This window comes from Asterias rubens, chromosome 8 (assembly GCF_902459465.1).
Source record: "Asterias rubens chromosome 8, eAstRub1.3, whole genome shotgun sequence".
NCBI lineage: Eukaryota > Metazoa > Echinodermata > Asteroidea > Forcipulatida > Asteriidae > Asterias > Asterias rubens.
The window spans coordinates 12,403,452-12,418,342 of record NC_047069.1 but is presented as its reverse complement, the minus strand read 5'-3'; the positions used below and the strand labels follow the sequence as shown (position 1 = coordinate 12,418,342).

General features: G+C 38.8%; 1 protein-coding gene across 3 annotated transcripts in view; it reads left to right on the top strand.

Annotated features, from left to right (window-relative positions):
• Positions 1-286: 286 nt before the first annotated feature.
• Positions 287-14,891, top strand: part of LOC117293714 (C2 domain-containing protein 3-like) — a 46,387-nt gene continuing 31,782 nt past the window's right edge. For 2 of the 3 annotated variants that reach the window (XM_033776136.1, XM_033776134.1), the window contains exons 1-14: positions 287-476; positions 1,844-2,018; positions 2,458-2,555; positions 4,131-4,239; positions 4,715-4,794; positions 5,646-5,833; positions 7,120-7,372; positions 8,208-8,439; positions 9,545-9,731; positions 10,496-10,606; positions 11,092-11,229; positions 11,981-12,227; positions 12,772-12,973; positions 13,582-13,703. In XM_033776136.1, the coding sequence (XP_033632027.1) occupies positions 431-476; positions 1,844-2,018; positions 2,458-2,555; positions 4,131-4,239; positions 4,715-4,794; positions 5,646-5,833; positions 7,120-7,372; positions 8,208-8,439; positions 9,545-9,731; positions 10,496-10,606; positions 11,092-11,229; positions 11,981-12,227; positions 12,772-12,973; positions 13,582-13,703 (2,188 nt within the window). In that variant the 5' untranslated portion in view covers positions 287-430. The remainder of the gene's footprint in view (positions 477-1,843; positions 2,019-2,457; positions 2,556-4,130; positions 4,240-4,714; positions 4,795-5,645; positions 5,834-7,119; positions 7,373-8,207; positions 8,440-9,544; positions 9,732-10,495; positions 10,607-11,091; positions 11,230-11,980; positions 12,228-12,771; positions 12,974-13,581; positions 13,704-14,891) is intronic. The other variant, XM_033776135.1, reaches the window with a different exon arrangement.

The window sequence follows — 14,891 nt, the reverse complement described above, 5'->3', positions numbered from 1 at the left end:
ACCGAACACCTAGAGTTTGTTCACAAACTCTCAATGTCTAGTTTTAGTTTGTGTTTATTCGTAGAAATTATGTTCCATCGCTTTGCAACTTTGATAAAGGGTGCTACAAAAATATATATTTATGTTTTTATTATTAAAATTATTTGTAAAACCTGATACAAAAATAATGTTTATTTTTTCGTGTAGACCATGCTACATCGGCCTTGTTTGTTTTCATATCATAGCGCCCTCTTTGTTGATATAAAACCAGTATAAAGATTGCTTTTCGGACGAGTTGACTCTTTCATGTACTTTGTGTACTATCACTGTATACACGACGTGTGTGTGAATGCGGGAAAATTAAAATGATAACCTGCAGCTAAAGACCAAGGCAAGAGTTCCGAGTTATCCTGTTAAAAACGAAACTCATATTTTGGGTGACAATCTGAAGATGGTAAAGAAAAAGACGAAATCAAGTAAAAAGGGAAGGAGGCGTGGTGAGTGAAATTATTAAAACTTTTCTTGAATGAAAACACATTATCAGTATCACATATTAGATTTTTTGGATAATCTTCCGGACGTCGCCACCAATTTATCCGCCGTTAATTAACTCCCAAACCACTGAATTTTTTTCTTACCTTAGAAGAAGGGTTACCGCATATATGCATCATGGAGGTAGAGAGTGAGCAGTGACGTTTGTTTGTTGTTTAATAAAACAATATAATAATGAAAATTATTATAAATAAAACATATTTCATTAATTAACTGTTTGAAAATTAAATACTTCCACAGTCACAGTGCCAATACTAATAGGCAATACCCTGGACTCAGCGGCAGCCATCAGCCAAGTGAGAGTCCTGCACAATTGCACAATTTATGGACCCAACTTTCTAAATAAAAAACTTGTTTATAAATAATAATTATGCAAGTGATAAGACTAGAATCTAGACTAGATAAGAGTAGAGGAAGGCCCTGTCACACACAGGCCCCAGTAAAGAACACGAGACTGATGATAGAATGCACGCCCTCGATTGGTTGAATAAGCGTGGGCTTATTCTGTGTGGAGCAATTCAACCAATCTAGGCCAGGGCATGCATTTTCATCGTTCTCGTTTTTGTTCTCGTTAACGGGGCTTGTGTGACCGGGCATGGCTTTTAAAGCCTTATTAAAGGCAGTGGACACTATTGGTAATTACTCGGCATAAGAACCTCATTTGGTAATGAGTAATGGGGAGAGGTTGATGGTGTAAAACATTGTGTGAAGCGGTTCCCTCTGAAGTGACGTAGTTTTCGAGAAAGAAGTAAATTTCCACGATTTTGATTTCAAGACCTCAAGTTTAGAATTTGAGGTCACGAAATCAAGCATCTGAAAGCACACAACTTTGTGTGATAAGGGTGTTTTTTCTTTCATTATTATCTCGCAACTTTGCCGACCAATTGAGCTCAAACTTTCACAGGTTTGTTATTTTATGCATATATGTTGAGACACACCAAGTGAGAAGACTGGTCTCTGGCAATCACCAGTAGTGTTCACTGTCTGTAAGACTAACTAGTAAAAAAGATTATTACAATAGGGGGGCCTAGTTTGTTAGTTTATTGACATTGAAATTATTGAATTGTTATGCATGGGCAAAACCCTGCAAAACTCGGTCCAATTCTCCATTCCGAGGCTTACGACATTTTCTTATGTTTTTTGCCAAGCTGCAGCCATAATAAAATGCCCACAGATGCTCCTAAATCGCCACTGGCTTCTCGAACTACAACTCCCCAGTTACTGGGTCTGGTTGGGGTCATGATCATGTATTTTGCAGTATTGCTAATTACCATTGCATGTTTTTTGTTTCTCAACTGAATTCCGAAATCAGCATTGAAGGAAGATGTACATGCTACCACTAGTTTGCCCCCAGCTGTGGAAGGGCAACTGAGGTGTTTTCTGAGGGTCAGCGTCAGTAAGATCGTTTGGCTGACTGCCAGACCCCCTGATACAACCCATGTCAGACTGAGATGGTGGGGGGAGATCACAGAGGGGAGCCTATTCAGGTAGGTGTGGTGGGGGTTCAATGAAGACAAAATTTAAGTGAGCCAGCCAAATTTGTACCCTTTGAATTGCCTTTGCCCAATAGAAATTTACAATTCCTTCAGGTGCCCTTAAATACATAAAAGATTGTTATAAAGAAGTTATTGTCCACGTTGAAGAAAAAAAAAGGAAATTTGATTCTTACTGGCAAATGGGTTGTAAAAACAATTAACAATCAGAAAACATTTTGGTGCAGTTGCCCTTTCAAAAATAAAAGGCAGTTCAAGTCAATGACACTATGACACTATGTAAACTTTCCAGTTGGAATTTTTTAAGATTACTTACAGTGTAATAAAGATTGAAGTTTGATTGAATTGTCATGCAATGCACATAGGACAATCTCACTGCAAACTCTAACCATTTTTTTTCGAGACTAATTTTGCAGAAATAATCTCTTTGCAGACCTCTTGATGTTAAGAATCCACAGAAGGCAGCCACTCGCACCGTCGCCAGGTTCCCAGTCCGATGTGGACCCAAGCAGTTTGCAGCCTACCTCAATGATATCCTTTTGAATTTAGAGGCAGGAGATTTTTACCTTCCTTCAATTTAGGGAGCTGCTTTATCACTTTACCGATTAAGTGAGTTTGAATCTTGGCCCAGTTAGTCGGACACTTGTGTCCTTGACTTGAGCAGGGCACTTTAAAGGATTTGGGTACTTTTTGTAACATAAAACACAATGGCCACAGACTTACATTAAATTTACACTGTTTGAAGATAATGATAGTAGAAAGTGTCAACGTTAAAGTATTAGTTGCTGAGGTGCTGTAGTTTTTTAGAAATGAGTAAAACAATGTCATGAAAATACGTGTTTACATGCTAAAATAATTTCTGTCTCATGATCACCGAGACAAAAATTATTTTCATGACATTGTTTAACTCATCTCTTAAAAACTACAGCACCTCACCAAGTAATATTTGCAGGGAAACTTTCTACTGTCATTATCTTCAAATTGTCATGATTGTGTGTAAGTTTAAAGACAGTGGACACTATTGGTAATTGTCAAAGACCAGTCTTCTCACTTGCTGTATCTCAACAGATACATAAAATAACCAACCTGTGAAAATTTGAGCTCAATCGGTCGTCGAAGTTGCGAGATAATAATTAACGAAAAAAAAAACCTTGTCACACGAAGTTGTGTGCGTTTAGATGAATGATTTTGAGACCTCAATTTCTAAACTTGAGGTCTCGAAATCAAATTCGTGGAAAAGTACTTCTTTCTCGAAAACTACGTCACTTCAGAGGAAGCCATTTTTCACAATGTTTTATACCATCAACATCTCCCCATTACTCGTTACTAAGTAAGGTTTCATGCTAATAATTATTTTGAGTAATTACCAATAGTGTCCACTACCTTTAATGTAAATCTGTGGACGTTGTGTTTTTTGTCCTACAAAAAGCACATCTAGAGACCCTTTAACCAGATATAAACACAAGCCTGGTGAACCATATTGGCTCGGGGACAAACTGTACATACCAATTATCGCTAGAAATTTTTATTTTTATTTATTTCTCTGCTGATTGCACTGTTGTGGTTAAGAATATTGTTTTCTCAATCAACCATGAGTAAATCAAGTAAAGACAACAAATATTCTCATAAAATTAAAATGAGTAAGGTGTTCTTAAAGCCATTGGACACTTTCGGTAAACAGTATTGTCCAAGGCCCACACTTCGTTTATCACAACTTGTATATAAAATAACAAACCTGTGAAAATTTAGGCTCAATTGGTCATCAGAGTCGGGAGAAAATAACGGTAAACCCAACCTTGTTTCCGTACGTTTCGTCGTGTCATGACATGTGTTTAAAATAAAACCGTAATTCTCAATATCGAGAATTTATATTGTTTTAATGTTTTCTCAAAAAGTAAAGCATTTCATTGAATAATATTTCAAGAGAAGTCTTTCACCACTTCCTTCTCTAAACCCTGTAAGTTATTTGTAAATCTGTGAACTTTTAATTTTGTTTCTGTTCCGAAAGTGTCCAATGGCTTTAAGTCCACTCGGCCACGCAAGCCTATTATTATGAGCAAATGAACCCCATGTTAATAAACGCTTTCCTTGACTGTTGCCCATAACATATGGGAACTTTGATTCTTGAGGTGATGAAGGGAGCCAGTACACCGGTAATCGGCAAGGCACAAATCAATGAGATTGGACACCTGGCGCCTGAGATACCTATTAATGGGTAAGATACAATATTGATCCCCTAAAGGCAGTGGACACTATTGGTAATTACTCAAAATAACTATTAGCATCAAACCTTACTTAGTAACGAGTAATGGGGAGAGGTTGATATTGTTGATATTGTTATAACAATTACGCATGTACCATTGCTGCACAACGCGGCAGGTAACATGAGTGATGTTAAAAAGTGTACATCAACTTGATCGTTGGTCAATTTCCAGCGCTTAGTACGAAACGGCTGCGGATTCGAGGGAACAGTGAAGAATGGTTTCCTTATTTGAACAACTGTTCATCTGTTTATCAAACTATGCATACTCCGTCATTACAATGTTTGAAGATGACAACATAACTTTGAGAAGAGGAATAATCCGATTACCAAGGTAAAACAAAACAATTGTTGCATGGACCCCGTCACAGCTTGCAACAATTGTATAAACTAAAATGATACATCTAATGAATGTGTCGTTATCTTTCAGGTTTTACTCAGTGTTTGCCTGTAAATCAGCGGATAAAATAGCAGAGCTGCATGCCTCCCTAGTATTTGAGCCCTTGCCCGGTAAGTTGTCATAGTTTGGGTCTCACTGATTTAGGCTTGGTTTGTTGTGATAAACCAACTCATGGCTACATAATTTAACTGCTCAATGGGAGACTTTCTGGGACGATAGAGGGCAGCAGACTTACCGGGTAAATCCATTGTTCTCAGAATTATGCGCATGTTCAGAACTACGTAAACAATGGAAACTTACCCGGTATGTCTGCTGCCACCTAGCGTTGGAAAGTCTCCTATTGGCTTCCAACTTCTACCAAAACTTGATAGCAGTTGTGTATCAGTTGAATTCGATAGAGAAGTATGGCAAGGCAGTAGATACATATACGGATTTGTAAACACTTTGTTACTTATGTGACACCCAAGTTTTACATGGCAGTATGAGCAGATACAGGAGCTCTTACGCATAAATTATAAAAAAATGAATACAAATCTAAGTTGAATGTTGCCCTATTCTAAATTAAAAATGTTTTCCCAGTTTTCTTTTTTAAGGTGTCATTCATCATGTAGATAAAAAATAATCAATTAATGTTAATTATATGTCCGCAAAATTTGGGGAAAATGCAGTGTGATCAGGGGTCTATAGAGAATAATGAAACAATAAACACCCTTGTTGCACAAATTTGTGTGCTTACAGATGCCTAAAAAATGCATCAGGCCAGCAGTATTTTAATATTTGAGTGAGAAATTACCTCTGTGTACTTGCCAGGTAGAGCTTCTTTAGAGTCTCAGAAAACTGTCTTCCTATATATTCTACTACTGCCAAGTAGCCAGTTCAGATTTTCCTTTCATTAGTTTTAATGTTTTTTTCCTTCAATTGAAGATTGAATGTTTCATTTCCTTTTTTCCCCCCTACCTAGCTGCGTATGATAGTTCTGGCTCCATACCCACCACAGACCTGAGTGTAGCCACTGCTGGCACAGGTACAGCTGAATCAAGCTCCACCATGTCTCAGTCAGCCCGGGGTGCACCACCTCTACCTGTACCAAGATCCCATAGGCTAATGTCCAGCTCTAGTGATGACCCCTTCATGTCACCCATACCAAAGGTTTGTGTTTGAAGAAAAAAAAAAAAACTTTCAGTCAAACTTGGAATAATGACTAGAATAAGTGCTGTCGTCTAGTTACTGAATCACCATTTATTCACCTGACCTCACATTAAACCAATGTTTCTATGAGAGAGATCAGCAAGTATTAAAGGAACACGTTGCCTTGGATCGGACGAGTTGGTCTATGAAAAGCGTTTGAAACCGTTTGTTATGAAATGCATATGGTTAGAAAGATGTTTTAAAAGTAGAATATAATGATCCGCAAAAGTATCACTCAAAATTGCACGGTTTTCATTTTACGTCGCGAACTAACACTGTCGGCCATTTTTGGGAGTCAAATGTTTGACTCCCATAAATGGCCGACCGTGTTTGTCGACGAGGTAAAACGAACAAGTATCACTCAAAATTGCACGGTTTTCATTTTATGTCACGAACTAACACGGTCGGCCATTTATGGGAGTCAAATTTTTGACTCCCATAAATGGCCGACCGTGTTTGTCGACGAGGTAAAACGAAAACCACGCAATTTCAAGGCATATTTGTGTAGATCATTGTATTCTACTTTTACAACATCTTTCTAACCATACCGATTTTGTAAGAAACGGTGAGAGAACGCTTTTCTAAGACCAACTGGACCGATCCACGGCAACGTGTTCCTTTAAATGGCAGAAAGTGCTGGTACAGGACCTCCTCAAGGTATTGGTGTATCATTGTATATAAACATCAAAAGCCTGATGGATTGAAGAGGTGCATGATCTGTGAACAAGAAACCACTGGGGCACCCCCTTACTCTTGGGTTTAACGTTACTTTTCATAATAAAAAATGTTTAACAAATGAGTTTGGCCGTTTGATGCTTCTATTTCCTATGGTAGATCAATCCCTATGCCAAATTAACACAATTGACCAGACTGTCTGCCACACGCTTGTCTTTTTGGGAAAATTATTGTACAGGTGTAAATGCCGCCTCGTACAAAATTGGTACAAGACACGGGGGGACTGTATTGACTCCCAAAAAGGGGCAACCCAAATCTTTTAGCTGATGACCCCCCAAGTCTTGAGTTTTGTTCTTGAAGGGCACAGCAATTTTCCTATTAAGAGGGGCACTTATAAGAGGAAACATAATCTTTTCATTGAAACTTTGCAAAGGGCACCACAGCAAGAGCACAGGGCACCATTGCAATTGCTGATGGTGCCGTGGGTGATTTTGAGGCCTGATGTCGGGTCAACTGCGTCAACGGGGTACATTCCAAGTTACTGTAAGTCTCCACTATCTTCATGTTTTCAGATGCAATATAACAGGCATGTGGATGTGAACCCTGAACGGGTCATCACAACGCCAAGAGGTATCGATTCCGACTACAGCTTCGTCATAGGACCGGGTAGGGATCAAGGCACCGAGAAGAAAACAAAACAAAAGTCTCACATCATCGCGGAAACCGGCCATGAGAGAGAGCCTGTTGCAAGAGTAACAAGAAGAGGTCAAAGTTCAGATACTGAATACAGAAAAACAACTCCATCGGATGTTGAAACGCTTCTAGGTAAACATATAAAAAAATATCAGAATTGTTGGTGTGTTGGAATTTTTTTAATTGCAAATTTTTTTTTAAGTACTGGGCTGTTCCGAATAGCAACCTTGAACATGCACATTATATCAGTTTGATCAGGGCTCGAAAGTAACACTGAACCGCTGAGGTCAGTGGTTTTAGCCTCTGGCCAATAACAAACTCAAGAATGGACAACTCTAGTGGTTTTGTGTTTTTAAATTGACATGTGTAAAAATATATGTTTAAATGTCTTTCTTGTTGAGTGTTGAAGCATACTTAATACCGCTTGTGGATTCCCCCCCCCCTAAATTCAAGCCAAGTTGATACACTCAAATTTAGGATTTTTCAAGCACAATAACAGCCTCTATCCTTGTAGGTAACCATGTATACCACCACTGAGTAAAGAGAAGCAACTACAATACAGCACCTCGCTCAAGGACACAAGTGTCATGACCAGGATTGGAACCCACAAACCGAACCACCAGGGCCCAATTTCATGGCTCTGCTTACCGTAAGCATAGAATCGGCGTTGACGGAAGCAGGGAATTCTGTGCTTACGGCAAGTCTATTTCACAGGTTAGCGGCGAATTTTGGCGACTGCGCGTGCATACTCCACGTTACGAGGCATTCTATGCTTACAAGGCTAGCGCAGAAATTCGTCGCTTGCAAGTAAGCGGGGAATCGTGATCGTAAGCGCAGAATTCGGCGGTAAGCAGAGCCATGAAATTGGGCCCAGTACTTGAATTGATGCTGTAAACCACTTGGCCATGACACCCCATAGTACTCTCTGCTCTGTATTTGAAACTTATGAGAATTTATGCTTTTGTAGGTAGCAACCAAGATCAAAGTGTGCCAGAGATCCCAGTGCCTAGTAGACTGCGACATCCTCGTCTCAATCCATCCAGCCAACCAGGCAGTGATCTGATCTCAGCGCTGTTAGATCGTGGGACTAGGCTCAGGGACGACATGATCAGGTCAGAATTGGAGCGAGGGAAGCCTACTGTGAAAGGAGCCCAGGACAGACTTGATGTGGATGTAGAGGAATCAAGGATACCAAAGAGGTGGGTAGTTGAACATGCTGGACACTATTGGTAATTGTCAGAGACCAGTCTTCTCACTTGGTGTATATCAACATGCATAAAATAACAAACCTGTGAAAATTTGAGCTCGATTGGTCGTCCGAGTTGCGAGATAACTATGAAAGAAAAAAACACCCTTGTCACACGAAGTTGTGTGCTTTTATATGCTTGATTTCGAGACCTCAAATTCTAAACTTGGTCTCAAAATCAAATTCGAGGAAAATTACCTCTTTCCCGAAAACTATGTCTTTTCAGAGGGGGCCGTTTCTCACAGTGTTTTATACTATCAACCTCTCCCCATCACTCGTTACCAAGTGAGGTTTTATGCTGATAATTATTTTGAGTAGTTACCAATAGTGTCCACTGCCTTTAATGGTACTGGACACCTTTGGCAATAAGCCATTTGCTGGTTACATTTGAGTAATATCTGGTGCAATGACTTGCTTAGTCACAACTTACCGCTTACATTTGAATTCCTCAGACTACAGACACTAACAGAGACAGTTGCTATGTCACATGATTCGGGGCAAGCTTTTGTATAGCAACCTCCAGGATGAGCAAACCCTGGTACCATTGTGTCGTACACATCCATTCAGAATCGTGTTTGGGTGTTCACCATCTCTTACGTAACTACGCAAAAGCTTGCCCCGAATCATGTGACATAGCAACTGTCTGTATAGTCTGAGGAATTCAACCTTAAGTGGTGACTTTTGGTCAAGCACTTCATTGTTCCTGACAACATTCAAATCTAACACACAAACGGCTCATTGTCAAATACCAGTATTCTAACTTGGTGTATCCCAACATGTGCATAAAGTAATCTGTGAAAATTTGGACCCAATAGGTCATCAAAGTTGCAAGAGAATAATGTAAGAAAAAGCACCCTTGTTGCCCAGATTTGTGTGCTTTGAGATGCCTGTTAAAAGGCTTCAGGCCTGAAGTCTTTAAATATTTGAGTGAGAAATTACCTCTTTCTCGAAAACTAGGATGTTTGTTCTAATATGAAGGTTGAATCTGTAGAAGGCCTCAGCATATCTTCATTGTTAACTTTCAATCTCCCCATGGACACTTTAATTCCGCTTCACAGACCTTCCTCTGGAGAGCTGTTCCGTGAGCTTCTCAAAAACGACGAGACACAAGGTCATGTGACCGCTGCCCCTGCACGGGACAGAGAAACAAGATTTGAAGACAGTAATACGGAGGGTAGAACTGTTGAGCTTCTTGTTGGGGATCATATTACCATGCAAGAACTGAATGATCTCAGAACATTACAGGTAAGGGGCATTCAAAATGATTACTGTTTAAAAATAAATAAATAAAGTTAACATTTTTGTATTTATTTTGTTGAAGTTGGCATTTCCAGTGTGAAAAGATCAATTAGACAATGCTGGGAATGCCTCAAATATAGTTGCATTCAGGCGAAGTTCAGAAATATGTGCATGTTGAATCAGTATTGAGTGCTCTAGTTAAAGATAGCTCTTTGATTAAAGGTCATTCAGGTAGGGTTGTATGTTGGTAACGACCTGAAAAAAGGGGAATCTCTAAACGACTACTTGTTATGGTGATGGTAGTAAGCTGTCAAATCTTTGTGTTTTAAATGCCCCAAAGGATTATAAATAAATAAAAGTATTTGAATATGTGAAAGGAATCATGCATGACCCATTTCTAGGGGTTGTTGTCCAAATTGCGAATGCTTTGGCCAGAGGTGCAATTGGTACAAGCCATTCCCTTTGCTTTACGTGGATAAATTCAACATTCAAGTGAAAATACCATGACATTTTTTTCTGTTTTCCGTCCAAGTGTAACTTTCACTTTAATTGATTCTTCCTTGATAATTTTGCCTGTGAATCAGCGTTACAACGACTAAAAAACAATCTATGACCCTACCTTTAAGTAAATCAGTCTAGCAGTACGTTCCTCACTTCAAACCTGTCAAACAGATTAAAAACAGAGCGTGTCTTTGGATTCTGATGGTTTTCGGGATTATAAGAAATCAGTTATGATTCTGTGTATCTGACATATTTTTTCCTGACGACAGTCTGAGATGTCTCCCCAGTCGAGTGTCTCCTCTGAGAGCGAGCTGCTGAGTGAGACCGAGGACCCACTCAGAGATCAGAGTATCCTGGAGGAACTCTTCTATAAAGGAGGGGTAAGTTATGAGTAGGCTTTAATACTCGGGATGTGCATTTAACCCTTTAGCCTGCACACTGCCAGGAGGCACCCTGCCTATAACCACGCATACCGCCCGCACGCGCCCGCGCAGTTAAACATCGTGTAATTTGAGTTATGAACATGCTATTATAACGCATCAAACAGCCGTAGATAGAGCGCGATCTCAAGATGACGTCAGTCTAAAAATAGCACATGGTCCACAGAAGAAAAAATGACGTAACTATTATTATTATTTTTATCAAATTTGCAAGGAAATAATGAAAGAAAAACACCCTTGTGGCACAGATGTGTGATTTCAGATGCCTAAGAAAGGCTTTGGGCCTTCAGATTCAAATATTTTAGTGAGAAATGTCCTCTTTCTCAAAAACCATGTTTCTTCAGACATGCCAGAGGGACACTGTAAAATTGTTTTTATACTGCCTGAAGTTGGTAAGTTTTGTTTCTATGTGACTGACTTGACAGAGGAGTAGCAGCAACTCTAGTCTGAGTGATCTACTGAGTAGCGACGATGAGGAAGAGGGCAAGACGATATCCAAGACATCAAGGATGAGGAGAAGAAGGAGATCCTATGAATCTTCACTAAGTGACCCTGGAAATCAGGTACACAACAAACTAGATGACAAGAAATTATTTCACAAGACCTGAAACTAAATGAGGAGGAACTTTCTTTAAATTGAACATGTTATTTGTGTTATCTCATCTTACTATGCTGTTGCTAGTCGTTGACATTCATGTAAACACATTGTATAACATTGTTACTTGATGTGGGGGGGGGGTTTTGTTTTTTTGCCTTTTGTAAAGTTTTTTTTTGATTGTTTTGTAGGCCTTGACAAGCCCCGCTTTTTGGAATGTGCCTCCACATTAAAATTTATTGACTGCGGTGCTGAAGCCACGGTGGTGTTATTGGGCAAGCCTGCCCAGAACTCACAATGTTTGCCAAGCACTCTGAGCAAAAACCATTGTGCCACCCACTGACCCAGCACATATTTCCCTAGAATAAATCAAATACTGTCCACTGTGCATTGATCTGAGACACAGCTGATGATAAGGAGTATCAAATGTCACAGAGAAAGACCACAGTCAAAAGGTCATTCAATTTATTGCATGGCCCCCATAACACAAACAGTTGGACACCTGGCATCATGTTTTAACATGCCTGAAGCTCGCACTTCAGCAATAATGGCCCAAGATTAAACACAAATTGTTTTGTTGATCTGCTCGTCCGTGATGGACTTCGAAAAAATTGGAATAATTGTCCGCCACTAAAATTGGTCTAGCTACAGCCCTCTACTTTTTTTTCTTCTTGATGATGATAATGTAGAAATAAACGTTGTTTTGATCCCTGATGCAGAGACCTCCATCCAGGAAGGATTCAACTACCATTGAATCAACCCAAGATTTATCCGGAGCACCTGAGGGAAAACCTAGTAACGAGCAGAAGGACTCAAGGCACGAACCAGAGAGGCCGAAACGGAGAGCTTCAAGTCTAAGGAGACAAAGTAGCAGTGGTGACTCGGACGCGGGAAGTACCTCTAGGCTGTCATCAGAGGGCTCCAGGGTATCCTTTGATGTACCGCATCATCATGTGGACAAGAGGGGTATGTTGAGCTTTTCAATTCAATTCAATCAACATTTACTTCCATATTGGTGAGAAAAAAGAAGAATAGTAAGGCACAAATTAATTACAATTATTAAAGTCAAAGACAGTTAAGAACTGGTAATGAAAAATAGTTTACGTAAATTAAATTATTATAATGTAATGGATCTGGAGCAAATCAATAAGGGGTCATTTTACAGAAGCCAGAAAGGTGTTTTTTGAATTGCCTGCTGACTAATACAAAATGAGGGAAATTACAGCAAAAGCAAAAGAAATTACAGCAAAAACAACAGCAAACCAGGAAATCAGTTTTTATTTCCTCAAGATTTTAATATGAGTCATAACGCTTCTTATTTTGTGTTTTCCTATGAGGGATTATTCTCCTATGCGGACATATTTGCTCTGTTTTTTCAGCGATGTCTCGAAAACACAACCAATGGTTGTTTCACGATAGTTTTATTGTATTTACCTACATTTATATAAGGATTAAAACATTTGACAGTTCCAAAAACCAAAGGTTTACTTTGCCTTTAAATTTCTTGTAGCAGTAAGCCCTGGTGATGGTCTGAGTGTACAGCGACTCACTCTACTCGGAAGAGTCCACGTTGCTAGAGTCATTATTGATTCACTCTGCTTAAAGGCAGCATACATACCAGGAATGGAGGCAGCTCATGATAGGAGGCCCTCTAGAGGTGGAAGAGGGAGAGGTAGACCACCAAGGCCATCGCTTAAACCAAAACCAAAAAGGTTTGTTTTCTTTCATGTTATAAATCTAATTGTGAAGCTTTTAACTATCGGGTAAAGTAAACTTAATCACTATGCTATCCAATAGCCCAATTGAGAGAAGACAGAGAAGGAAGTCATAGTTTAAGATGTAGGAGGAAGACCCCTAAGAATTATTCCAGGGAAAACCCACGCGGTCAGGTAGGGACTGAAAACCCAATCCAGCGCTACCTACCCTCTTTTATTCCTCATGCAATAACGCACCACAATCTCAATTTTAAGCATTGATTATAAATTTATTGCCAAGTCTCCTTTTTTTTTCTTATCGCTTTTTGGTGGTTTTTCTTGTATTTGTATACAGCCCTTGTCTGTTTTGAATGTGTCAATGTTTTTACTGTATGGGAGCATTTGAATTACCCTTTTTGGGATCTAATAAAGATTGTTTGTTTGTATCATATTGTATTTTCATGACTGACCAGGACTCTAAGCGAACAACATTCTGTAAATTACAGAATTCTGACCCAATGCCCTAGACCACTGGTTTTGTTTGATAAAAATATCAAACACCGTCTTAAATTAATTTTTAGAAAGATTTAAATTTTTTGTTTAATTTGTTTTGTCATTTGATCCAGATGTACATATTTTGTGGAGTACCATTTTCCGGTCTCGGCATCCCCACGTGGGCAAAACCTTGTGAACACCATGGCAACTGAGGTCATGCGATTAGTGTCCAAGAAAGTGGACAGTAATGGAGGTGAAGTTTATTTTCTTATCTATTATTTATTTTTTTTAATATTAAAAAGTTGCATCCACTTATGGTGATCCCCTGGCTGCTGCTTCCCAGGTTGTATCGTATACTTGGGTGTGATCCCTGGCTACACAGTAGTGTGACTGTATGGCTTCTGACTGGAACCTCTTAACAAGTAAACATGTATTGACTAATAGAAATGGGGATACTGCCAATACAGGGCTAGATAGCTCAGTTGGTAGAGCGATCCGAAGGTTGTTGGTTCAAATCCCACTCCATTCATGTTTTCTTTGTGAAGAAAAACCACTGAAAATTTACCAAGTCAGTTACCTTGTGAATAATTACTTGATATTTATTTTCTTATTTAAATTGTGTTACTCACTTTGATTGCTTCATCTACGTTATTTGTACTTCCTAATCATCCCATTTTTAAGGTTTTCATCATTAATGTTTTATCAATTTTGAAGTTTCTTGTTTGTGTATGCGTTTTGGTAATGTTTTATTGATATATGGTTGTTTTTGTTCAATTAATTTGTCTTCTTTTTTAAGACCAGCTGGAGAGGAGAGCCTCTAGACATGCGAGACAGGAGCTTTTATTTCTTTTGGGCAATCCTTCGGGCTCCACCTGTTCATCTTTCCTTCCTCTGTATTTTGATTGCCCTTGTTGTATTTTGTAATGTTTGTTTTTTTACCAATGTGCACTATTATATTATTTATTTGTAAATATAAAATATTTTGCTTAACAACAACGCGTTGTAATTGTGTGTAATTGATCTTTTTTTTTCTTTCTTGATCTTACTGTTTTTAATATTGAGGTTGCAAATACCTCATTTATTTTTGCAACAGCCTTCAGTATTTCTTTCAGTGTATCAACTAAATGTTGCTTTTGTAATTGTTTCACATCTCTATTAACTTCTCTTTTGTTTTCATCTCAAAGCGTATAGAGACTTCTCTGTGATTGTCATATGCGCTGTACAAAGATGGTTCATTATTATTATTATTATTATTATTGTTATTATAAATGATCCTTATGTTAACGTTATCTTAATCAAGAGGACACACATGTGCTGTTGACAGGAGGCCCTTGAACTAGGGTTTAGTCTTTGGCTTCGTCAGCCGCTATGTAAACCCCATATCAAAATTGCACATTAATGGTCTCAATGTAATTCCAGTTTTGGTATAAGTTTGTTTGTA